Source organism: Microtus pennsylvanicus, chromosome 14 (genome assembly GCF_037038515.1).
Source record: "Microtus pennsylvanicus isolate mMicPen1 chromosome 14, mMicPen1.hap1, whole genome shotgun sequence".
NCBI classification, from domain to species: Eukaryota; Metazoa; Chordata; class Mammalia; order Rodentia; family Cricetidae; genus Microtus; species Microtus pennsylvanicus.
Window position 1 is genome coordinate 7656049 of NC_134592.1, and position 26270 is coordinate 7682318.

The window sequence follows — 26270 nt, forward strand, 5'->3', positions numbered from 1 at the left end:
CTGTCTTAAAAAACAACAAACAAACAAAGATCTTGATAAGGTAGTGAAAGAGTCAGCCAGCGAGTCAAGAGTTCCCCAGGGAAGTAGTACCTGTGCATGCTTGTGAATGCTAGAGCAGACCATCAGTGAAGGCTGCAGGCCACCTCCCTCAGCTAGGGTCAAAGCAGCTGTGTCAGGCTCAGGAAACAATTTCCCGCCTTATGAGACTCCAGGTAGGATTGTGGTCAGTAGAGTCCAGGGGGCAGGTGTTTACTATATAAATCAAGTTATTCAGGGCTGGGGCAACTGATGGCTTCAATGACCAAACTGTTTCCTCTTCATCGTAGGTATCATGGAACTTTCTCATTTAGCCCTCCATATAACCCTTGAAACAGGCTTTGGCTCCTTCTCAAACAGGTCACCTGGCTGCCTAGGGCCTCTAGCTAATTGGGTGGCTCTGCAGTAGAAGCCCCAACTCTTCAGGGATAAGATAAGCCTGAGGTATGAGACCTTCACAGGGCAAAGAGGAGCCAGCAGCAAGAAGCACTAGAGAATGAAGCTACTTGGAAGTGACAGAAATTCTCCAGAAGAAATGGGAAAGAACCTCAGGAAATTATGGCCATGCAAACTGACACAGAGTCATCTGCTGGCTCCTAGGACCACACTGCACGGTGACCCCCTTCCAAAGGATACCATCTCAGATTCAGTTTTGCCACTCTTGCTCCCCCTCAATGGCTCTCCTGAACACACCAATCCAGCTAAAAGCCTTCAGCTTAGCTCACAGGACTGCTGGCTCAGAACACAGCCATATCCATCCCCTGTCTCAGGGTCAGAGTCAGCTGCTGACTGACTTGTGTGCCAGGTTTCTCAGCCAGGCTAAGACTGACTCACCATCCTGGGTAGGAGCAGGAGAAGCCAACACAAAGGCCCATTTTGTGGCCGAAGCTGTTCCCCGGGGAACAACGTTATTCCAGTAAGTTCCTAGAGAGAATAAATATAAAAGTGGGTTAAGGTAAGGAAAAAAAAACCCTCTAACACTTCAGTTTTGGTTCTACACTCCAGCTGGCCTTCAGAGCTCTCACAGTGATTTCTAGTGTCCTTAAACAAAGCGGCATGAGCTGCTCATTCCTCTAAGCATCATCAAGATGAAGCCCGAGGGGGCTACACAGCGGACAGAGCAGGAGGAAATCCATCAAGAGGGAATCATTCAGAATTGAACACCCAGCTCATCCACAGACATGGCCAGCATCTTGTGTGTTCAACAGTGGCCATAATTTCCCCACTGCAAATGGACTATTTCCTCTCAATAGGTTTGGTGGACTTTTAAAAAATAGTTACTTATTATATATGTGTCTATGTAAGTATACACACATGTGTTATCGTGGTGGTATTGCCTAAGCATGTTCATGAAGTCCTGAAGAGGGCACTGGGTGTTCTCATCTATCATCCACATATTTGACACAAGGTCTCTTCTGATCCTCGGGATCAAGTTCTCTCTGTCAGCTTAGAAGTCAACAAGTCCCAAAGATTCTCCTGCCTCTCTGCACCTTGCTGCTGGACTACAGGCATGTGTGGGACGTTTGGCTTGTCGTGTGAGTGCTGGGATCTGAACTCCTGCCCCCATATTCTTAACTGTTAAGCCATTGCTGCTCAACCACATGCTCCCTTTTGAAAAGATTCCACGCAGGTGTGGCAAGTGTGGCAGGTGTGTGTGTGTGGCGATCAGAGAACAACTTTCCAGAAGTTGGTTTTTTCTTTTCTCCTTGTTTTGGGGACAGGGTCTCTCTTATTTCTACCATTGGGCTGTGTATGTAAACTCCTGGTCACTTCTGTCCCTGTCTGCCCCTATTTCCTCACAGGACTGCTGACATGAGCGTTCATTGTATCTGGCTTTTTTGGTTGTTGTTCTTTGTTTTCTTTTTCTTCTTTTTTGTTTTTGTGTGTGTGTGGGTTTTTTTTTGTTGTTGTTGTTTTTGGTTTTGGTTTTTTGAGACAGAATTTCCTCTACATAGCCCTGGCTGTCCTAGAACTCACTAAGTAGACCAGGCCTGCACACAGGTCTACAGGTGTGTGTGGCATGTCTTTACCTGCAGAGCTGTCTCACTGCCTACCCTGCATGGATTTTGAAATTCTAAAATTGAGCTGCAGCCAGGTGTGATGGTATGTGCCTGAAATCCTGGCACTTGGGAGGTACAGACAGAGGATTAGGAGTTCAAGACCAATCTGGCAGCTTGGGCTATATGAGACGCTGACTCAAACAAAACGATCACAAAAATGAGCTCTATTTGCCTGCACGTATGTCTGTGTACCACTTGTGTGTCTGGTCTCCACACCAGAGGTCACTTGGATCCCCTTGAATCAGAGTTACAGACATTTGTTAGCTGCCATGCAGTGCAGGGAACAGAGGCACTGCTCTTAACCACAGAGCTAGCTCTCTAACCCTCCACTGAGAGCTGGGAGTGGTGGTGCAAACCTTTAATCTACAGAGTGAGGTCCAGGAAAGTCAGAGCAACACAGAGAAACCCCGTCTTGATGATAAATAAATAAATAAAGTAGAAATAATGTGAAAACAAGAGTAATGGACTCACCTATGAGACTTCCTTTAGCAACATGGAATTCATTCTTGCCTGAGGAGATCCAGACACCACTGTTGTTAACCCCTAGTAGGCTGGGCTGGCACTGAAGCTGCTGAGACCAAAATGCCATGCGCAACTTATCTGCTACCTTTTCCACAGGGGCTTGAGCTGCTGACGCTACTGAGTGTGTGGCATGCATGATGGTCTGGAACAAGCTGCACTGGTCAAACACCACATAGTCCGTGATGCTCACCTGCAGGAAGGATACCAGCTGAGCCCTCTGTCAGTGCAGGCCCTGAAGACCACCTGCCTGCAGAGGCAACTTTTCAACACCCAAATCCAAGTACCCAGTAGCAAGGCCACCAAGTGACCAAGTTCCTGCACACACCTCTCTGCACAAGGACTGGAGTTACTAAGCAGCTGTCATTAAATCCACAGGCTGAGTTGAAGGGCAAGGAAGAAAGGGCTGCTGTTTCATCACATGGGTCTGTTTATGTATTATTTTTTTGATTAAAATAGCACCTGCCTCACCTAAGAAACCTTTTACTCTAGTCAGAGTGATAAAGAATAATTTCCTTTTAAAATTCAGGTGCTGCCAATAGACAATAATGTATAATAGTTAGAATCATAATATGAGCATTAAAAAGGCTATCAGTTGGGTAATGCAATGACTTAAACTATAATTGTGAATATTACCAATTACATCAGCTTAAGCAAGATAATCCCAAGATTATGGAAGCCATCTGGCTCTGATGTGTAACCCTTGACAACATTCCTGAAAAGTCTCTGTACAGACAGCTCTAGAGACACTTTGGGACAGCTATCTCCCTGAAGGAAACTTCTCCCTTACTGGCAGCCAATTGTGACAGAGTTCTTTTTAAAATTTTTAAAAATTATTATTTATATTCTATGTGTCCACGTGTTTTGCCTGCATATATGTGTGTGTGTGTATACCAGTGTGGTACTTACAGAGGCCAGAAGAGGGCACAGGAACCTCTGAAGCTAGAGTTACAGGAGTTGTGAGCCACCATGTGGGTGCTGGGAACTGAGCATAGGTTCTCTGCATGAGAAGCCAGTGCTCTTAACCTCTGAACCTTCTCTCCAGCCCTGTGTCAGAGCTCTTTATGAAGCAGGTGCAAGCCTGGCTCAGCATAACTTTATGCAGTAATTTAAGATTACATCCCATTTATTTCTATTTATGTATGTATTATGTATGTGTGTGGGTATGCACGCCACAGCACACATGCAGAAGGACAACTTTCAGGAGTCACTTCTCTCCCACCTTGTGGGCCCTAGGGAATGAACTCAGGTCATCAGGATTAGCAGACACTTCAATACGCAGAGCAATCTTCCATCTTCTCTCTAGTACTTTTGCCTGTTGGATTTATTTATCATAGACATTGGCATAAACACCAAATATTCCTAGGACACATGCCCAGTTCATACAATGAAATGAAATACTAAGTGAAAGTATTACAGGGCTCTTAAATTTATAAAAAACAAAATAAACACAAAATAAATCATTAGAAGTTAGTATATCACACCTAAATGCTGCCCTTCTGTCTGTGAAGAGACAGGATAGTTGTGAATGCTGTCCTCACTGAAGCTGGAATAGATAGCCCCATTGCAGAGCCTGTGGCCATATTTAGCATTCTGAGTTCTGTCCAGCCTGGTTTAGTGACTCCTTGAGTGCTGAAGAATGAGCTCCACTTAGAGACTCAAGTGCATATGCTATGCAACCCAGGGCCAGTGCCCATGGGAGATCTGGCAGTGACCATACCAAAGTCACTCACCAAGCCTATGACACCCCAGACAGACAGACATTGTAAGCAGGTCTTCAGCTGAAAGAGAAAGAAAACACCTAGCAGCCAAACATAAGAGCCAAAGAAGCAAGGAACTACTTTACTCTGCTTCTATGCCTCATGACAGTTCTGTCCAGCTAAAGTTCATGTGTTATGAAAAAATGATAGAGTTTTCTTTGTGCTACTTAGGGATAGGGGGATGCAGCACAATGGTAGAACATGGCCCAGGCTTAAACATATCACCTCAACATGCAAACCAACAGATTAAAGGTTTAGTGGTAAAGTGCTGAGCACACCAGTGTCAGGACTGGAGTCTGGATCCCCAACATTCATGTAAAATACTGGCAGGCAAAGAGACCTGCTTGTAATCTCAGTGCTTGAAAAGTAGAGACCAGATTCTTGGTTCACGCTGGCTAGCTAGACTAGCCACATCTGTGAGCAAGCTTCGGGTTCAGCAAGAGACCCTATCTCAGTAGATAAAGTGGAAAGCAATCAAGTAGGAGCCTCAACATCAACTCTGGCTGCTAGACACATGCACATATACACCTATGCCCCCACATATGCATATACATATACATATGTATGCACATTATACATGGATACATGAAAAATTCCCTCTGGAATTTAGCACACACACACACACACACACACACAGATAGATATCTGCTGTATACATGTGAGTGTTCATATATGGCTATAAGTATATGGTGGGTATTGTTAAATTATAAATAACCTCAAATATCACCTAGAATATCTAATTATAGACATAGAGGTAAGGCATCACACTGTACATCTGTCAGAGCAACCTTAGGTCCAATGTGGGGGGTAAAGAGCTTAACCCTGAATGATACCATGGTACCAAGAGGGAAAGTAGATGTTCCTTGCAAAATCCACCCATAGTTGGGCTGGAACCATGGGAAGTTGGCTTTATTCCACCCCTTACTTCTCACAGTATTCTCCTCTGTGGGAACATGTGGGAACATGTGGGAAAATGCTCAGTTCTTTGTTCTTTGTTGAACTATCATTTACTTAAAGGCCTTTCAAGCAAGTAGAGATAGATGAGTTTTAATTGTGGGTTGGGTTTCAAACCTATTGTTTAGTCTCTTTTCTTAGCACCATTTGTTCAGAATTAAGCATCATTATTACCCAGGTCTTTCTTTAAATGGATGTCACTGGGTTTATTTAGCCTATAATGATGAATGCCTAAATAACATTTAAATAAATAAATAAATTCCAGCCTGTATCAAAGCAAAGAAAACTTTACAAGCTATTTTCTATGAGGGAAAGGTTTGTGTGTGTGTGTGTGTTTAGTATACTCAGCCAAAGGAAAGTCTATCTACCCAAAGTTAGAAGCAGTACTACTAATTTAATCCAGTTTCTTAAGGAAAAAGAGAAGGCAGAAACCGTGGGTCTCTAAGCCAGAAAGTACCATCACCTACCTGCCACCAATGGTCATCATCCCCTTGAGGCTTCTTGGGAATCACGCCAGTTCTGAACCACAGCTTTCCATGAATGTCCAATGCCCAGAGAGTATGCTGATCCCCGAGAGTTATGCAGACAGGCTCCAGAGTTTGCCTTTCACTGAGAGTGAGAGAAAACAGCATCAGCTTCCACCCAGGAGGCACAATATACAGAAGGCTACCTCACTGAGTGTCTCTGTTCAGGCTTGGCATTGAGAAGAAATGGATTCTGCTCAGAAGAGTGAATTATTGAGTGACAAGGAAGAAACTGGGAGTCTAAGTTACACTGCTGGGTAATACATGCTGTCCATACATGTCGCTGTTTTGGAAAGACACACTAAAAGCCCAGATGGTGGGGAAAGCTCATAGAAAAAAAAAACCTACCAGTCACAAATGAGCAGGCACCTACGTCAAGAGTACCTCTACGTCCCCTGTTCCTCTTCCCCTGCATGCTGTGATGCATAGCTATCTCTGGGCAGGCCTATCTTTTCTGATGAGTCTGCCTGGTGTGGGAAGTCCTTCTGTATATGTGTTGCTTTTATTGGTTAATGAATAAAGAAGCTGGCTTGGCCTGTGAGAAGGCAGAATAGAGCTGGGTGCGAGGAGGGGGGCACAACTAAACTAAATGCTAAGAGAAGGAAGGCAGAATTGCAAGATGCCATGTAGCCACCAGAGGGGAAAGACGTGAGTTGTTAGTTGGAACCTTGCCGGTAGGCCACAAACCTAATATAAAATATATAACAATAGCTGGGCGGTGGTGGCTCACGCCTTTAATCCCAGCACGCGGGAGGCAGAGGCAGGCGGATCTCTGTGAGTTCGAGGCCAGCCTCGTCTAGAAGATCTAGTTCCAGGACAGGAACCAACAAGCTATGGAGAAACCCTGTCTCGAAAATAAAAAAATAACAATAATATAAAATATTAAATATGAATTTTAAATATATTTAATATTTTATATTAACATATAAAATATAAAATAATAAAAAATGGGTTAATTCTAGATGTAAGCACTATGCTTAAGCTACTAACCAAACAATACTGCAAATAATATAGTTTCTGTGTGATTATTTCAGGAGTCTGGGCGGCCAGGAAATGAACAAGTGATCTCCGCCTACATCTACCTTTACTTCTTCCACCTGGGGACATTCTTGGCAGCTTTGAGGCTCAGTTGAGGCTAGCCTTGGCATGCTGCCTACCCAAGCACTACTGGCAGGCAACAGCTCCCTGCTGCTATGTGCCCTCCTTCTTTCTCAGTATCCTCACACCAACTGGCACCCAACTGGCTGCTGCATGGCTCCCACTAAGCTGGAAGGGTTGCATCTTCACCATATTGGAACACTCAGGCCCCAGAGTCCTGTGGTTCCCAGCAAGGGTTCTGTAAAGATTTATTGCCTAGCTGAACCTAACCAACACCATCCTGATCTGGTATACATAAAGGACAATTTTGGTTTTGTTTTGTTTGTTTTTTGTTTTATTGTTTTTCTAGACAGGGTTTCTCTGTGTTGCCCTGGTTGTCCTGGAACTCACTCAGTATACCAGGCTGGCCTTGAACTCAGAGATCTGCCTGCCTCTGCCTCCCAAGCCCTGGGATTAAAGGTATGTGCCCCTGCTGCCCAGAACAAATAATTTCAACTGACTAGGATAAAATGCAAATGAGCATTTGTAGCTACACCATCACAGACTCTCAACAGAAGCATGTGACAGCAGGTAGCTCTGAATGGACATCATGAGAACTGTGACTCTAATGTTCAGGGATATACTTATTTTTTTCCTCTCTCTCTCTCTCTCTCTCTCTCTCTCTCTCTCTCTCTCTCTCTCTCTCTCTCTCTCTGAGATGTGTATCCAAAGCACTCTGGTTTTCTTGCCTGTATCTCCTAAGAGATGAGACTATAGACATGTGCCATTTAGCCCAATTTATGTAGTACTGAGGACAGAACTCAGGGCCTTGGGCATGCTAGGCAAATACTCTACCAATTGAGCTCTACCACATGTTGCAATGTGATGCCAGCAAGGAGCATGGAGTATTCCCAAGGCCAACCTGTCAAGGCTGACATCACCATGGAACCTGTAGGTATTGGCTTTGCCAGACAAGGCTCACCTAGGTGCCTAGTCAGAGATAAATGTGACAGTGCTGGGTCCCATACCTGACAATATCACACTTCCACTGTTCCCCTTCAGGACAGAAGCTACTCACGCCCTCCCGGTACAGGAGGGCCCTCTGCTCCGTCAGTGCCCATACCACATTGTTCCGGGCAGTGATCTGGGACAGTGGGTAGGGGCAGTCAACCCTCACAGCTCGGGCACAGGGCCGATCCACACTGAGACCTGTAGCAAAAGGAGAAGACTTAGACTCATCAGCAGCATGTCATACCCTATGCTGATCTACGATTTTCTTTTTTGGGGGGTATTTTTGCTATCTATGGGTTTCCATAATAGACACTGTTCCTATCTATCTATCTATCTATCTATCTATCTATCTATCTATCTATCTATCTATCTATCTATCTGGTTTTTCAAGACAAGGTTTCGCTGTAGTTTTAGAGCCTGTCCTGGAACTAGCTCTTGTAGACCAGGCTGGCCTCGAACTCACAGAGATCCACCTGCCTCTGCTTCCTGAGTGCTGGGATTAAAGGCGTGCGCCACCACTGCCTGGCTCCATTTTGAGATTTTTATCAACAACAACAACAACAACAAAAGTAAATTATGCTTCAAGTTCACATCTGTCTGAGGCAAATTGGGTATCATTTGGAGAGTAAAGAAATACAATTCAGAATTTTCTGGTGTTCCAAAGTAGCTTAAGAAGTTCTCAAGACAGGGCAGCCCAGGGGAGGAAAGCAGCAGCCTAGCAGAAGAGCATGGAGGGTTTCCCTTCTGCCAGCAAGGCTGTGCTCCTCAGGCCCTCGGGCGACAAGGGGTCTATCTGCAGCTGCAGACCCAGTAGCTCAGGCAGCTCTGCTCCCATTCTCTGCTTACAGTATGGGGCTACCCAGCTAAAGTGCAAATCCCCACTCCCAAGGTAAAACCTGAGATCTGTCATACTGCAATGCTTGTGACAGTCAGGGCTCTAAATACTTCCCTCACATCTCTGAGGCCTTTCAGTAATGTGTGCCATGCACCTACACGAGGTCAAAGGCAACTACTGAGGGAGCATGCAGAACAGCTAACATCTAAACCTCATGTTCCACAGCCTTGGCTTGCAAGCAGGCTGAAGCAGTACAAGCACAAAGGCACCTACAGCATATGCAACTGCACGGACTTGCCTGCAGGATTTCCTTCTGCAAACCCTCGCCAAGCCCACACTAATCTAGCAGGTCTGGAGAAGGTCAGGGTAATCTGAAATTGCTCTGGTGCCTGCTCTGGCATAATGGTTAGGAGGCCACTTGCTCCTTACCTATAGACTCAAGGTATCACTTTTTCTGCCAGGACCAAAATTGAATGCCCTGGAAGCTGGATGTGCAAGTGCTTCTCAGAGCAGCCCATTTCCACTCAAAGATACAAGAACTAACTAAACTCAAGGCTCCAGCCCCACACATTCATGAAGCTGGCAGAGCTTCTCACCAGTGTGGGGCTCCTACACACCTGGACAGCCAGATGAGAAATGAGCTTTCAATGAGGAGCTTTCCTGACTGATGATTCATTCCAAAGATGAAACCAAGCTCTCAGAATCAGGATTATTAAATGACTACACCATTCTTCATGTAAATCCAATATGGCCTCTTGACAGCCCAAACACAACCCCTGCCCGCTGCTGGACATTTCCCTTGTGCTGACAGTACACAAACATTGACTCATTACAGTTTATTTTTAATAACAAGTCCCACTGTGCCCGTTCTAGCAGCTAAAGGTTTCCCTAAGGGCAGTTTCCTAGGACGAGCCAATCTACTATTTACAGCAAATTACTTCTTGTCTTTCCCCCAAATTCACATGTAAACACATGTACAGGTTCTGGGTTTGACCAGCTGGGGAAAAGGGAGGGGGTGTCGAGTCCTGCCTATCACTCATTCCTCTTAGGAATGGATACTGCAGGGTATGCAAAGGCATCGGTAGGTAGCTGCAGAAGCGCAGGGCGCTGCTCCTGCAAGACACTCTGCACTGCACTCAATCATCTGTTCACTCCTGTAGAGGCCTAGTCCGTGGGATGGGGTGGGAGAACTGCCCTTCCATGGCAAACACTGGGCTTCTAGAAATGTTTTTACTTAACTAGGTTTTTCAGTCTCTGTATCCCATGACTGCAGTCAGAATGTGACTAGCAGAAGACTCAGCAAATGACAAGGACAATGTACCTGTCTGAAGGTACAGATCTCCATTGGTCCTGATGATCCAGGCTGTGTCATCACTCAGGGCAACAAACACAGCCTGGGGCAGAGCCTCGTACCAGTGCCGCTTTCCCTTGATGGTCACTTTGCCACACGCAAAAGCACGGTTAGATTTCTGCTCAATCTTCCAGAGAAGGGCCCCTAGGAGAAAAAAAATTCTACTCACTGCTCAACAAACATGAGATCACCTACACAAAAACTCCACTCTGGGCACTGCAAGGGACAGCTTCCAACTCAAGAGTAGAGCTCACCATGCCAGAGTCTGAAACCATCAGCTGTCTGTTGTTGGACATCATTGTGAATGTATCCAATCCTCATTTTCCTCAATAGAAAAATGGAGTCATTTCTACCTTCTGGGACTGACCTAAAGGTTAGATGTGAGAAGAAATCCAGCACAGAGCACAGAGGCAGCCACTCATGACGGGGAGAAAAGTGACAGTACTATAGGTTTGACCAGTTTAGTGAGGCACAATTAGTGCCCAAATACTAACCCTGGGGACTCACAGGGTAGGGCCTCTTCTGGACCACTTACAGGAAAGTATGCACTGAGTTGGGTGGGCATGCTGTCATGAAAAGAATTCAGAGGAACGAAAGAGGAGGCAAGGGAAGGGGGAAGGGCAGGTCAAAGGCTCTTAGAAGGAGGCTATGACATTGGGGGAGGTGAAGAATCACTAAGGAATGAATGAGTATGAACTGAGCTAACCAAGAAGGTCTACAGAGTGCTCATGTATATAGCTTCCTCCCTACCCTCACTCTGCAACACCACATAGCACAGACCCGGAGGCATCCAAAGATGTGAGCCTGGAAGGCAGCCGTTAAAACAACAACAACAAAATAAAACCAACCTCACAGAGACAGATAGCTTCAACCAGAGCGACCAAGGAATGGTTGGAAAGTAAAAAATAATACAATCAGCAGAGAACCAATGTTTCTAAATAGCCAAGAGAATGCTTCCAAAAGTATGTGACCAAAACAGGAGAAAAAGTAAGACATACAATTACACAATGCCCCTAATGGCGTTCTCAGCCAGTCTCGGAGAAAATGACTTTCAAGCAAGCAGAGAAAGAGCAAATGAGCCTGAATAAGCTGACATTTTAACAAGAACTTTCTTCTTCTGCTTCTCTGTCATGATTCCATTGCTTCAGAACAGATAAACATATATCCAGCATTAGGAAAAAGCAAATGAAGCCTAGTGGGGGTTATGCCTGTAACCCCAGCTCTTGGAAGGCTGAGCAGCCTGGATGGACTCCAGCCTGTGACAGATAGCAAGGTCAAGTCTAAACACAAAACAAACAAACACCTGACTAACAAACAAGTAAATAAGTCTAGGTAGATAAGAGAATTATCTCAGCCTAGCAGAACTGCATTTTTTCAAGACAAGGTTTCTCGGTGTGTCAGCTCTGGCTGTCCTAGAACTTACTTAGTAGCCCAGGCTGACCTTGAATTCAAGGCACTAGTTCTGGGATTAAAGGCTTGCACCAGCACTGCCTGGCCAAAGAGCTGTACTCTAAAAAGTCTCCTTGGGTTCACTAAAATGCCAAAGAATGGCATGAAAATCTGAGGACTTTCCCTAGTGCAGTCAGGGAAAAAAATTCTGAAAAAGAAATCGGATGACTGGAACATATCCAGCATACATCCACAGGCCTGTCTTCACTAGTTCAGCTGCTTTATAGCAACACTGACAAACAGAAATACATGTTATTTTTATGAGGATTTAGTGTGCCAACATGACTAAAAAAAAAACCTCAATATTCAAATTATCTGTAGAGCTTACAAAAATATGTTCATGTGTTATCACTGCAATTAATGAAATAAAAACCCAAAAATTCAAGCAAGTATGCTGAATACCCATTACCCTAAGTCAGTGTCAAAGGAAGCATTCATGATCTTTGCAGAACCCGCTCCACCTAAGCTGGCACGAAGGGCCATCTGAAGACAGCATGCTTTTGCCAGAGGAGAGCTGCCTGTGATCTGGGAGCCCGGTTGGGGGTTGGGAAATGGGAGCTGAGCGACCAACCTGAGGGAGAGACTGCCACCTGCTGGACAGCATCTTCAAACCTCTGCCAGCGCAGCCCTGCACCAGGAAGGGCACTGCAGAATAGGCCACCTTTGTAGTCCAGACACCAGATAAACTTTTCCGAGACCGCCAAGCTGAGGATGCCATAGCCAGGACCCGAGTAGCCCATCCAGCTCTCTGCAAACTAACAAGGACAGAGGCCAGTGAGTTCTGTGACAAGAGACACAGTGTCATCATACTATTACCAACAAGAGACGTGGGCAGACTGTTAAAGCTCTCCTTGGATCCAACCTCAGAAAACATTCTTGAATCGGATGCTGTGGTTCTCATGGAAGACCCCATAACATCCCTGGATAACACTTTTTCATGGCACAGCACCCTTCCTAAGTAATGCTTGAAGGTGTATCCAACCACTTCACAGAACTAGTAAGTCCACACTCAGAAACCATACAACTGAGTTACCCAGTCCCACCAAAAAAATCAAAAATCAAAACAAAACAACAAAAAACAAAAGCCCTCAGCATTTTAAGTAAGTTTATTATTGTACTTTGGGCTGTGCTTAAAGCTCTCCAGGCACACATGCTCCACATAGGCTACAGGCTGCACCTGCTGGTAGAGCATGACATCACACCATAAGAGACCTGGCTTTATTCAACGCATACCTTACTTTACACAAGGGGGCGTGTTCATCAACACACACATGAAAATCAACTTTTGAGTACTTAATTATGACAGATGTACTATGGGAACAGAACTACCACTGTCCTCATTAGTTTTTCAAATGTTGTTCTAACCTTTGGACACCTGGCGTGTTGTATGGGAACAGCTGGGGGAAGTGTGGAAGAGATGCTGCCTGAATTTTGTACACTAAGGTTTTGTTGCTATATTTTTCTCATTTGTATTACAGTAATTTAATGTAATTATGTATGTGCACACATGAGTGTAATATAGCATACGTGTGCTGATCAGAAGACAGCTTGTGAGCTGGTCCTCTCCTTCCATCACAGGGGTCCTAGACACGGAACTCAGGTTATCAGGCATTATTTCCCATGACCTGTCGTGCTGGCCCCATGTTGCCAGGGATCTGTTCAAAAGCCAAAGCTATTCTATGTAGTTGCACAAATACCTGATACGGAAGCTAGGGTATGAAAGAGAATTTTCTTCTAGCCCTTGTCCTCCCAAACAAAACAACAAGCAACATTTCTAACCTTTTCTGCTATTTAGAGCAAGAACAAGTGTGGCAAAACTTGGAAGGTAACTTCAGAGGTCCAGGATCATTCTCCACAGGTGAGGGCTTTCCTAAGCTTCCAAGTAGTCCTAACATATACCACAGTTATGTGATCTGCCAGCCAATACTCTGTATCAGGTGACCTCCTGCTGGGGCTTCCCACAGCTCACACTCGGTTCAAGTCCCATTCACCTGGTCCTCTAAACATGTGCCCGGCTAGCTGTCACTTGCACTGAGCTCACCAGCATGAACACATGCACTGCCATTTAGGGCACTTAGGGAACGATACACTGAGAGATGAATGCAGAATGCTGAACAAGCAGTCCAACTTCTGGCCCATTCACTTTTGAGATAACACAGAATGGGAGAGAATCCTGGGCCACTCCGAATGTCACCTGTAATGTGACCTAGTGCATACATCACTTTACTTTTCTTAGCTTCAATTTCCTTCTCCATACAATGTGCACCCGTGTCCCAGTTTGTTTTGCTCTTAAAGGAGTGACTTAGTGCTCAGCACAGACCTGTACGTGGTGAGAACTGATACACATCGCATGCTCTTAGCTCTGAAGGCAGGGAATGTGGGGATGCAGTGTAAGCAGTTAGTTCTGAAGACAAATACATTTGCTAAGATCTACATGATAAAGAAAAGAAGTACTTGAAATCATTTTTAGGGCTGGGCATGGTGGTGCAAGACTTTAACCCAAGCACTTGGGAGGCAAAGGCAGGTGGATCTCTGAGTTCAAGGCCAGCCTGGTCTATATAGTGAGCTCCAGGACAGCCAGGGCGATGTAGCGAGACCCTGTTTTTGTTTTTAAAAAAATCATTTTTAATATAAAAGTCCTAAGAACAATAAACTACACTGGCTGAGAAGCCCCATAGCAGATTAGGGGTTTCATTCTGCAGGGTGTCCCGGGGGCACTGTGCAGATGCTGAGGAAACAGCATTTCTGAGAAGGGCCCCAATTCATATTCATGTTCCAAGGAGTCAATGGACTGTGGAGAAGGGCAGGAACTACCCACCTTATATGTGCCCAGAGCAAACAGTCCTCTGCCCAGTGGTATTCCAATGGCCCAGCCTACCTTAAGTGCCCAAAATGGTCTGACCTTGCAAGACACCACTTTTGTCAGTAAGAGGTCAACTGAGCAGGGTCAGAATTACTACAATTCCAATTATTCAAGGCCCCTGCAAAGGAAATTGCCCCAAACACAGACTTCAGAGCTGCAGGTTTTGCAAGAGTATGATTTCCATAAGAAAGAAAATAAATGAGCCAAGAATGCCCTTTAAAGGAAAAGAAGAAGCTGCCACCTTAGCTATGCATCCTCCATCAGCACACAGACCTGATCTGTCTTGAGCAGTGTGGTGTCATCAGTCCCTGGTTGGCTCAGGTCCTGCAGAGAGCGACCAGCTCCAAGGTCTGCCACACTCGTCTCTGAGGATGAAGATGGGAGTCCATGGGCATAAATGTCTTCCTCATCACTGGATGTCACGGCCTGGTCCTGGAAAGATTTGTCCAGCCAATGCTCATGGGTGCTGGCCACCAAGGCAGAGACAAGAGGAGTCACCTGTCCTTCCACATTTCCTATGTCACATTCAGAAGCAGGCATTTCTTTGTGATCTGTATCATTATTGGTGACTACATGCCAAGGATTTGAGCTTGGGTGGCTAGGGACGTCCACATGGGCCAGGATGTCTGGTTCTGGGCTGGCCTCCTCAGTGCTAACTTCATAAACTCCAAGCCCAGGCAGCCACTGCTCAGCGCCTGGGGGCCAGCTGAGGCTGGAAGGTACTGTAAGTGAGTCCAGAAGAGGAGCTTCAGAAAAAGTGCTCCGGGGATCACTGAGCTCCACGGTGTTCACCTCCTGTTTCCGCAGGCACACCTGTGCATGTACACCATCAACAGCACCAGGCTCCTCTTCGGGTCCTGAGACGATGTCATCACCTCCCCCATCCTCCCCTGGCTGAAAGGGTAAATTCAACACTCCATTGAGCAGGCCCATGTCCTGTGTGTGTTCACACTGGTAAATTTTCTTTCCAGTACTGTTTTCTTCATCCACTGGATCAGAGGCAGATTCAGGAACCTCCAGAACACTGAATGCTTCAGGGCCACTGTCTTCCTGAATGATCCCATTCACCTCAGCACTGGGGTTGCTCTCCTGGTCTGGAGATCCTGTGCTCAACTGATCCACACTACTGCCCAGAGCACTTGAGGTCATGGACAAGAGGTCTGTGTTCAAGGACTGGGGGCTCTCACCAGGGAACTCGGAGCAGGGAGTTGACTCGAGGGAACTTTGGCAGGTGCTCTTGGTTCCACCTTCTAATTTAAAATGAGAAAATTCAAAATAAAGCATGAATCCATGTAAATAACCAGAGTATGGGAAAACATTTGGCTGAAGAAAGAAATATTTTAAATGAAGGCTATTCTGTAAGGCATAAATTAATCTCTATAGTCCCGGAACTTGGGAGTTAGAGACTGGAAGCTCAAGAGTCTGAAGCTAGTCTCAGCTATATAGTAAGTTCCAGGCCAGCCTCAACGACTTACAGAGACCACAGTCCCATAAAAGGAAGAAGCTGGGCAGTACTCCCAGTACTCGGGACACAGAAGCAGGAGGATATCTAAGCTGGAAGCCAGCCTGGTCTATAGAGCAAGTTCCAGGACAGGCTAGGCTTCAAAGAGAAACCCCGTCTTGGAGGAAAAAAAAAAAGTAGAAATTATCTCACGTCAAAAATGCAGATGTGAGCCGGGCGGTGGTGGCGCACGCCTTTAATTCCAGCACTCCGGAGGCAGAGGCAGGCGGATCTCTGTGAGTTCGAGGCCAGCCTGGTCTACAAGAGCTAGTTCCAGGACAGGCTCCAAAGCCACAGAGAAACCCTGTCTCGAAAAACCAAAAAAAAAAAAAAAAAAAAAGCTAACTCCAGACCATTTAATCAGGGCTTGACCACTACCAACACAAGTCCTACAGAGATGCCCATGTGTGTATGTGTGCACTGTCACTTTGTGGGGCGAGTGCTTTCAAAGCACCCCTTTCATGAGAACTATCATCCCTTCTTGGTAAATCCCCAAAGATCCAGGCCTAGGTGCTGCATGAGTCAGTGTGCACTTGTCCATGGACAGTACCTGTCTTTCTCTTCCTCCTCCTCTTCTTCACTTTGATGGGTTTCACAATAAGCTCCTGGTCAAAGTCTTCAGAGCTGATAACACTGAATCTCTGTGAGGATGGCTGGCCACTCTGGTCCAGCTCAGGGGGGGCCTGAAGTCCGGGCAATAGCAGCCCAGAGCCACTGTCCGTGGAGTTGAATGAACTGCTCCTGCTCCGCTGCCCACTGGCCACAGAACTGGCCACAGAAGAGCCTCGAAGTCTTGTCTCACAAACAGTGTCCCCAAGTGACTTTTCCAAATGCTGCCCACGGACCTGCTCTGAACATCGCGTCTCCAGACCATCTCTTGCTGAGAAAGAAGGGTTTAGTTTTACTGTGGTGCTTTCAGTGACATCGGTGTGCATCACTCAGTGTGCTAGCCTGGGCACCAGCAGTCACGCGACAACAAGGACTTTCTCCTGATAAAAACTGAGTAACTCCAAATAGCCCAAACCCAGAGAGAATCAAGGGGCCTTTGTGTTTCAGCCAGCTCATATATTAAAATCAGTAAAATAATGAACTGCAGTTGTCTTTTATAAACATCACCAGTAACAGAACACCACAAAACATAAAGCACTTCTCATTTCCATTTTACAAGTTCTTTATCAAGTTTTTTGTTTCAAGAACAGTTAAGTTAAATTTCCTATTTATACTATGCCTTCATTATACCGTAATATTTAAGAGACATTAAAAATGCATGTGTCTTATAATCAAATTCCTTGAAATTCAAGGAAGAGAAGTGAAATTCCCACTAGGATAGGTTCACCAGAGAAGAACATAGGAGGTCAGTGTCAATGCAAGCAGAAAGTAGGGTAACATGGGTCCCTGTGATAAAGAGCCAGTAAATGTCCCCCCGCAGTGGCGCCTCCCTTCCTTCAACAAGCACTACTGAGGTCTCCAGGGCTAGGGCCTCGATTTTAACACTGTCAGCAAGAAACTGCTGTGCACTTCGACAAGCGCAGCTATCCTTTCACTACCAGGTATCTACTGGGTACCATGTTCTGCACAAGTGCCATGTAACAGCAGTCAAAAAGACACGTGAGTTTAATTCCTGCGCTTGAAAGGCAGAGGCAGGCAGATCTCAGTGAGTTCAAGGCCAGCCCAGTCTACAAAGCAAGTTCCAGGACAGCTAGTGCTGTTACACAGAGAAGCCCTGCGTCAAAAACAAAACAAAAACAAACAAAAAACCACCCAAAGCACAGGGGAAAACATCAATCCCAAAGGCCAGGCTGTGTCTAGGGCAAGATATATATATATCAGATTACAAGTTTCATTGTTTTAAAATTCTACAGATCTGTGTCTCAGAGACATTAACTACACCCAGCACCTCAGACAGGACACCTGGGGCCAGGAAAGTGGTTTCTGGTTTCTCTTCCCTACTCACTCAACCACACACCTTCACATTTAAAGGCAGCTGCACCACAGTAAGACTGCCTGGTATTTATCTTAAAGAGGACATTTCCATGACAAGCATCCTGAACGTTTTCAGGATCCTAAGCCTCCAAATACTTCCATGTTTAAGCAAACCCCAAACTATCTATCTTTCTTCTTTCTTTTCTTTCTTTCTTTTCTTTCTTTCTTTCTTTCTTTCTTTCTTTCTTTCTTTCTTTCTTTTTCCCTCCTTCCTTCCTTCCTTCCTTCCTTTCTTTCTTTCTTTCTTTCTTTCTTTCTTTCTTTCTTTCTTCTTTCTTTGTCTTTCTGTTGTTGTTGTTATTTGGTTTTGTTTTTCAATACAGAGTTTCTCTGTGTATCCTTGGCTGTCCTGGAACTTCCTCTGAAGAGCCAGCTGGCCTCACCTACTTCCACCTCCCTGAATGCTGGGAATAAAGGCACTCCGCTGTTTTAAACTGCATTTATCTTACCACAAGCAGGACTTGTGGTAAGGACTCAGCACAAACAGCATACTTGCGGTGAATACAAACCTATGGATGCCAGTCCTTCAGGCCTGCTTGAAATCCTTATAATGTTCCTATCTCCCTTTAGGAAAAATATTTCATTTTCTGTGCAGGAAACAGACACAATATCACCCAGTCCTTCCAAACCAGCAACGGTGGCCTGTCAAAAACAAACAAATATGAAACAAGGCAATAAAAACAAAACCATAATCAAGCAGGTGTGGTAATCCAAATAACTGTAATTGTTAGATTTTATTATGGCAGTTTCTGGAGAACTCTTAAAAGTAATTTAATCCATAGTTGGGTAGTATTTGATATCTGGGACATAAGCCACATAACTCAGCACTGAGGTGCCATGCTGGGGCCACTGAGGTGCACAGTTTCTCCCACCTCTCAGTCATTCTCTTCCTGGAGCTGCTGCTCTCAGCCTTCTTATGACACGAAGCTCACACTCCTTGTCAGGGCAGGAGGTCTGGACATTCTGACCTGCCTGGCATCCCACCTATATTGTGCCAAAGCCTAGCCTGCTCCTTGTGGGCTATGCACACAGCACAGGTTTTCTCCTGCTGAGCTTCCTTTCCTAATCACTGGGAAGCCTCAGCCTCAGCAAGTGCTGCTTGAGCACTGCCATCTTGAGCAACGACTAAGACTCCTCAATGGTCGACAGCACAAACCTCTGCCATGCATCTCTCTTGGACTGGCTAGGAGTGATACACCAGCCAACAAGTGCTCCTATTGTGTGTCTTCCTATGGGAGACTTTTGAGTGAAGGAAAGAAGGAAAAAAATGCCTGCCTCAAAGCAGGTGGTACTGCAAAGGACTTTCCTGAGTCCACACAAATCTAAACCAGTTCTTGCTTTTCAGTTGACAGTATGCTTGAAAGATTAGTTCACCGCAGGAAAGACTGAGCCTAGGCTAATTTTTAGGCAGCCTTGACAGAAAGCTGGAAACAAGACACTAGGTTTCCAAAGCTGCCAATCATGGTGCTTCAGGGAGGGGCAGACTCTGATGGTGGAGGCAGTGTCTGTTCAGACACAGTGTCTCCATTTCCCTGCATATGAAGTGAAGTTAATTATACCTGCGATGAGAGGCACAGGGGAAGTGCTCAGATGAAAAGAACTGATGCATAATTGCAACATGTCTTAAAGCCAATAATTAAGAAGTTCAACAGGAACCCAGGAGAAAAGTTAAGTCATCTATAATGGGAGAATCCAAATAAACAAGTAAAGGGTTAGAAGGTGACGACCCCTTACCAAGTTACCTCTGCACCAAGCGTCATCAAGCACGGCTGGTAGCTAGGGAGGTGTCAATGGGGGCAAGTGATTTTGATTCTCTGCGGATGCTCTCTCTAAAGATGCTGTGCCACAGGCCCACAGAGCTCATGTGGAGGAAGAGAGCCTGGCCTGGATTCTGGAGGCGGAGTAGGGAGGGGGACAGGCCAGAAGCTCTGATCTTAGAACAAGAAGTAACTGAAACCAAACAACTTTATTTAAAGTCCTAAATCAGATTCTAGGAGTGACCTTTTATCACCCTGATTCAGGCATAACTTGTTTTCTATCGTGAGTTAACGATCCTGGGAAGTTGCTAAGATATGCCAGTAAGTTTATAAAAAGAAAAGGAAAAAGGCAAAATAATATAGCTGTCTTTGGATAAGAAGAAGCACAGTAAAATAAGAAAAAAACCAAAAACAGCAACAGGGGACGAGCACACTGGAGGGGGGGACCCTGTTCCTGGACAGGCACCACCTGTGTGAGGCCTGGGAGTTAGTCCTCAGAGTTTCTGTCGTGTCTGAGTGGCACAGGAGTAATCCCAGGTACTTGGCAGACTGAGTCAAGGCGATCAAGTTTAAGGTCTACCTGAGCTACAGGAAGGTTTCAAGACAAGCCTGGGCAGCTTAGTGAGTCCCATCTCAAAATAAAAAGCAAAAAACAAAACAAAACAGGGCTGATGATATAACTCAGTGGTAGAGCATTTGACTAGCATTCATGAGCCCTGAGTTCAACCCCACATACTGCAAAATGTCAAACTAAAACAAAACACACAACCCAGAAGTGAGGGGTGTAGTTAAGAGGCAGAGCATGTGCTTAACATGCGCAAATACCCTGAATTCAAAAACAAACAAAAAAAAATGTATGCATGCATGAATACATACAGACAAGTATGGATGAATGGGAAGGGTGGGTTCGTGAGAGGCTTGGCAGCAAAGGTAAAGGTGCTGACCATCAGACCAGATGACCCGAGTCCAATCCCTGGGGCCTGATGTGGATGGAGACAAACAACTCCACAAGTTGTCCTCTGACCTCTGCATAAGTGCCAGGACACACAAGTGTGATCACAAGTTTGCACACGTGTGTGCAAGCACACACATACACCATACACAAATAAATATAATTTTAAAAAACAACCTAGAAAGGTTATAAAGAACATGTTTAATTTGGGGCTTTAAAGACCTCCCCCAGAAACATCTAATTTCTTGGGAGAGTAGGACTATGGATGTCAAAAGCAAATTATTTTTCAAATCTACAAAAATTACCGAGCTCCATTTGATTTCCTTGATTGTCTCAAAGGAAAAGAAAAAAACAAGTAAGCATCAGTTAATGCTGCTCCTGTCCTCTTTCCAGGAGCCCAACGGCTGAACACCTATGGACCTGCACCCTCCTCTTGCCCTGTGACCCCACAGCAGGTGCAGTTCTCCCACACACCTGGTTGACGGTGTCCAGAAGATAGATACTGTACTCATTCCAGCTCAACACCCAGCCTTCCCGGAAGAAGCACGAAACGAGCCCCAGGTGTTTCTCAGGAGAGCTGCAACTTCCCCCATCAGAGGGCTCCAGACGAGGGTAGAGCTCAAAAGGTGTGACTCCTCCAGCAAAGACATCCTTGAGGATAAACGTGGCTTGAACGGTCCCATGGACATCAGCCTTCCACAGCCGGAGCCCAGGCCGGGCTGCATACAAGGTTAGGTCACTTTGCTTACATAGTCCTGGTATAAAACAAGCACCAAATTTCCCAGTACTAAAATCGGAAGAAAAAAATGAAAGAAAGAAAGAAAAAAACAAAAACAAAAACAAAACAGGCATGGACTGACTTGAAGAGATATAATTGTCAGCTCCTAATATCAGCTCTAAGAATCTGCAGACTAACACAAATCATTGTTCTGTCTACTGTGTGTCAGTCACTAAGTCGCCTGGCACCCTGTGCTACCCAGGCCCCACCACGCCTTCACAAGTACACAGCACCCAGAGCTGTATAGTCTAGGTTCTGAGGACAATCAATGGTGCCCACTGCAGCTTGCCTGTGTCCCATACTTCCGTCCACTCTCCCTTTAATCCTTGCTGCAATTTCATGAGGCAACTGTTATAATTTCTGTTACAGAACAGAATGTGATGAATGTAGGGCCGTCCCTGCTAACGCTGCTCTGAAGTCTGAGCCTGTGGTCTGCTTTGCTTCTTGAATGAAAAGCTTTACATCTAGAGTAGCTCATCCATATCTCTTTCAAAGTTTCCCCAAAGCCATCAAGTGTACCAGTTTCTCTTCCCATTCTCAAGCTTGGATTTCTTATAAAACTATGACATACCCAACCCACACAGAAGAGTATATGCGGGAGCTGGAGAGATGGCCCAGTGGTAAAGTACTGTTGCTTTTGTAGAGGACCCCGATTTGGTTCCCAGCACCCACACGGGGGCTCACAATGAGCTGTAATTCTAGTTCCAGGGGATCTGATGCCCATTTCTGACCTACTCAGGTACCAGGCATTCATGTGCTGCATATACATTTATGCAGGAACAACACTCATAGACATAAAATAATTTTTTTTGGCGTTTTGAAACAGGGTTTCTATGTGTAACAGCCCTAGCTGTTCTGAAACTTGATCTGTAGACCAGACTGGCTTCAAACTCACAGAACTCTACCTGCCTCTGTCTCCCAAATACTGGAATTAAAGGTGTTCGGAACCACACACAGCAATAAGTATTTTTAAAAAATTGCTGGGCAGTAGTGGCACACTTCTTTAATCCCAGCACTCAAAAGGCAGAGGCAGGCAGATCTTTGTGTTCAAGGACAATCTAGTATACAAAACAAGTTCTAGGACAGTCAGACTATACAGAGAAATCCTGTCCCCCCAAAAAAATTTAAATAAATAAAATAAACAAATTTAACAACAACAAAAAATTTTAAAAGAGTATTTGTACTGGGCGGTGTTGGCACACACTTTTAATCCCAGCACTAGGGAGGCAAAGACAGGTGGATCTCTGTGAGTTCGAGGCCCAGACTGGTCTACAGAGTAAGTTCCAGGACAGTCAGAGCTACATAGAGAAACCCAGTTTCGAAAAGCCAAAAAACAAAAAAGAGTGTTTGCAATAAATGTAATGTGCACCAGGGACGCATCCTCTACCACCAGAACAAGTCAACAGGTGCATCATGCATGCACTTTGGGTTCCTAATAATTTGTCCTGGCCAAAATTCACACCAATGGACTAAATTTTGTGTGTATCACTCATTTTTAGTTGTGAACCTAGCCTTTACCGGCTGAGCTCTCACTCTCATTTTTATTGATACGTCGTCAAGCACATATTTATTTACCCCAACACCAATTTAGCACTTTTATTTTAATGAATGATGCCATCTGTATAATTTTATAGCTTGACTTTTTAAAATATTTTTAGTTTAGGGGATAATATTTTTCTTTTCTTTTTTCTTTCTCTCTCTCTTTTTTGCCTCAAACTCAGAGATCTGCCTGCCTCTGCCTCCTGAGTGCAGGGATCAAAGGAGTGCACCACCACCACCCAGTCTTAGATTTATTTATTTATGATGTACAGCTGCCTGCATGTATCCCTGCATGACAGAAGAGGGCACCAGATCTCATTATAGATGGTTGCAAGTCACCATGTGGTTACTGGGAATTGAACTCAGGTCCTCTGGAAAAGCAGCCAGTGTTTGTAACCCTGAGACATCTCTCTAGTCCCCAGCATATTTTTTTTAATTGTGTGCTTTTGCATGTGTTTGCATACACATGAGAGCAAGTGCCAGTGGAGGCCAGAAGATGGCCTCAGTAAGAACAGTTATGTGCTCTTCACTGTTGTAGGACCCCTCGCCTCCACACATACATAAATACATAGAGTGCACATACACACCCCACTACTTGATAATTTTAAGTAACTTGTCTTTAATACTTACCATTGTTTCTAAGATTTAATCTTTGACTTAAAAAAGGAAATGACAGTGCTTATTAATTTTGACTGCTGCTGAATAGTTTTTTCGCAATTTATTCAATTTTTTAAAATTATCCCTTTTTTGAGATAAGATCTCATTGTATATCTCAGAGTGACCTCAAACTCAAAATTCTACTGTCTTACTTTCCGATTCTATAGCCACTACACCTGACTTTATATTATTTTTATTTATTTATTTATTTTATTTTATTTTATTTGGTTTTTCGAGACAGGGTTTCTCTGTGGCTTTGGAGCCTGGCCTGGAACTAGCTCTGTAGACCAGGCTGGTCTTGAACTCACAGAGATCCGCCTGCCTCTGCCTCCCAAGTGCTGGGATTAAAGGCGTGCACCACCATCGCCCGGCTTTATATTATTTTTAAAAAGTACATAAATATTGCTACAAAATGTTTCCTTGGGATACTGGAATATGCATGGGTTTGGGAAAGTATGCATATCTATAAATCTAATACTTATTTAGTTTTTATGGTACTGCAAATTGGACCATGGGCCTTGAACATGGTAGGTAAGCACCCTACTACTGAGTTACATGTGAAGCATTTTTTAAAAATAATTTATTCTGGGGCTAGAGAGATGTTTCAGTGGTTAAGAACACTTGCTGTTCTCATGGTGGACCTGAATTCAATGCCTAGCACCCACACCCAGGCAGCTTACAAACTATAACCAGGGGAACAATGCCCTCTTTGGCCTTCTCAGATATCTGTACTCACATTAACACAAACGCCTAACTAAAAACAACTAAATAAAACTTTCTCTTTCTCGTTCTCTCTTTCTTTGCCTCCTAGACAGGGTTTCTCTGTGTAACAGCCCTGCTGTCCTGAAACTCACAGAGGGCTAGGATTAAAGATGTGCACTATTATGCCCAACTCTAAATAAAATCTTTAAAACTAAATAATTTATTCAATCTTACTACTGGATTGTTGCTGTTGTTAATTTGTTGGTTTTGAAACAGGATCTCAAGAAGCCAATACTAGCATGGAACTTGCTAGTCTGTAATGATTGCTATATAACCCAGGATGACCTTGAACTTCTGATCCTCTCGTCTCCGCTTCCCAAGAACTGGGACTATAGGTGTGTACCACTGAGCCCACCTAAGACATTTTGTTCCTTTTCTTTTTCTTTCACATATGGCTGGAGATTGAACTCAGGGCCTCATCCATGCTAGGCAAGTACTCTGACACTGTGTTACCCATCTGGTATTTGAATTATTATGATTTTTATATCTTTATCAATGCTCAGGTTTCTACCAGAGTTCAAATTGAAGAGCTTTAGCTCAACTCTAAGCCTTGCTGATTCTTTTTCTAAACAGTTCTTTCTTGAATGTAGACAACAGAAAGGGCACTGGCTTGAGTGTACAGTTATTGACCTTTTGAGATCTCCCTGTGCTAATCTGTAGGAAGCATAACGTCCATACACAGGAACAAGTGGAGACTGAATGAAAAAGCTACAGTACAGCTCAAAACCAAGCCTGTGACATTCTCAGCCTCCTGCCTGAGAAGCCACCTTGTCCCATCCATTCACAGCCCATCTCCTTTCACTCCCCATCACCCCTAGGGGGATAGTTATCTGGGGGTGGGGAATCTCCTCTGCATGTCTCCCTAGGCACCACTGGAAGTTTAATAATTAAATCCCCGTGGAAAGGATCCAGGGAGGATATCATATGTCAGATGCGGCTTAGAACAAAGATCATTAGACTAATCAACTGTTTTGAATCCATAGAGTTTTTATAGACAACTATGTAATAGGACTGTGTCTGATTCTTGCCTTTAGTGAGTTTGTTCTGGTGGGGCCCCCCTAAACAAAAAAGCCCAAAGGAATACTAGTTAGGCAACCCAGTGCTGCTGCTTCTTACCTGTCAAATCATCTGTTTGAGGATCCAATTTTTAAGTCTGTTTTCTTTCTATTTATGGGACCTCTTTACTCTTTTGTCACTTCTGTTTTGTTCACTGTATGTTATCAGAGCATGTGTTTTAACATGCACTCAGTGAGCAGAAACCTTCTACAAAACTGTGATGCTAGAGGGTATGTGTGTGAGCGATGAAGATGAGCTCTTCACCAGGGCTCACCCCACAGGACAGCAGGCATTTGTAGAGGAGAAGTGGGCATCATGAAGAGGGGTCCTATGGAGAGCTGGCTTTGAGGATGTCTGTGTGTTCAGGGGGGTTCTGTGAGGGAGCTGACAGAAGGTATTTAGCTGGAAAGGACCAGCTGCCAAGAGATCCTACCATACCATACTTATGACAGGCACAGAAAGTTTCCAAGTACAAGATAAGGAAGCCAGGCCTTTCTTTACAGTCCTCAATTCTTCCAATGAGCTAGGACTTGGCATCAAGCAGAAGGGGATATCCACAGAGATAAAGTCAGAACTCAGTTCTGCAGAACCAGGCTGCATAATCTCAGGTTTCCAGGGCCAACAGGAAGATCCCTATTATAAAGAGGCCAGACTATTGATGGCATTAAGAAGGTATTGAGAAAAGAACACAGGAGCCAAAGAGTGGGTGTGAGAGAATCTTCCAACAGGAAGACTGCCAAGCAGAGAAGAGAATAAACCTAGTGTTGCCACAAAACAGAAGGCACATGACAGATCATGGCTGCACCAGACTGTCTGACCTCACTCTCCACTCCCTTCACACTTGTC

The 26270-nt window shown here is 44.8% G+C and overlaps 1 protein-coding gene across 5 annotated transcripts in view; it reads right to left on the bottom strand.

The window, feature by feature from the left end:
* The window catches only part of Tecpr2 (tectonin beta-propeller repeat containing 2), a 101266-nt gene that overhangs the window by 31482 nt on the left and 43514 nt on the right, over positions 1-26270 (bottom strand). For 4 of the 5 annotated variants that reach the window (XM_075947338.1, XM_075947334.1, XM_075947336.1 and 1 more), the window contains 10 exons: positions 21107-21419; positions 18433-18565; positions 16491-16820; positions 14713-15689; positions 12148-12331; positions 10098-10271; positions 7959-8139; positions 5797-5938; positions 2568-2808; positions 871-960 (listed from right to left, as the gene is read on the bottom strand). In XM_075947338.1, coding sequence (XP_075803453.1) covers positions 871-960; positions 2568-2808; positions 5797-5938; positions 7959-8139; positions 10098-10271; positions 12148-12331; positions 14713-15689; positions 16491-16820; positions 18433-18565; positions 21107-21419 — 2765 coding nt within the window. The remainder of the gene's footprint in view (positions 1-870; positions 961-2567; positions 2809-5796; positions 5939-7958; positions 8140-10097; positions 10272-12147; positions 12332-14712; positions 15690-16490; positions 16821-18432; positions 18566-21106; positions 21420-26270) is intronic. The other variant, XM_075947339.1, reaches the window with a different exon arrangement.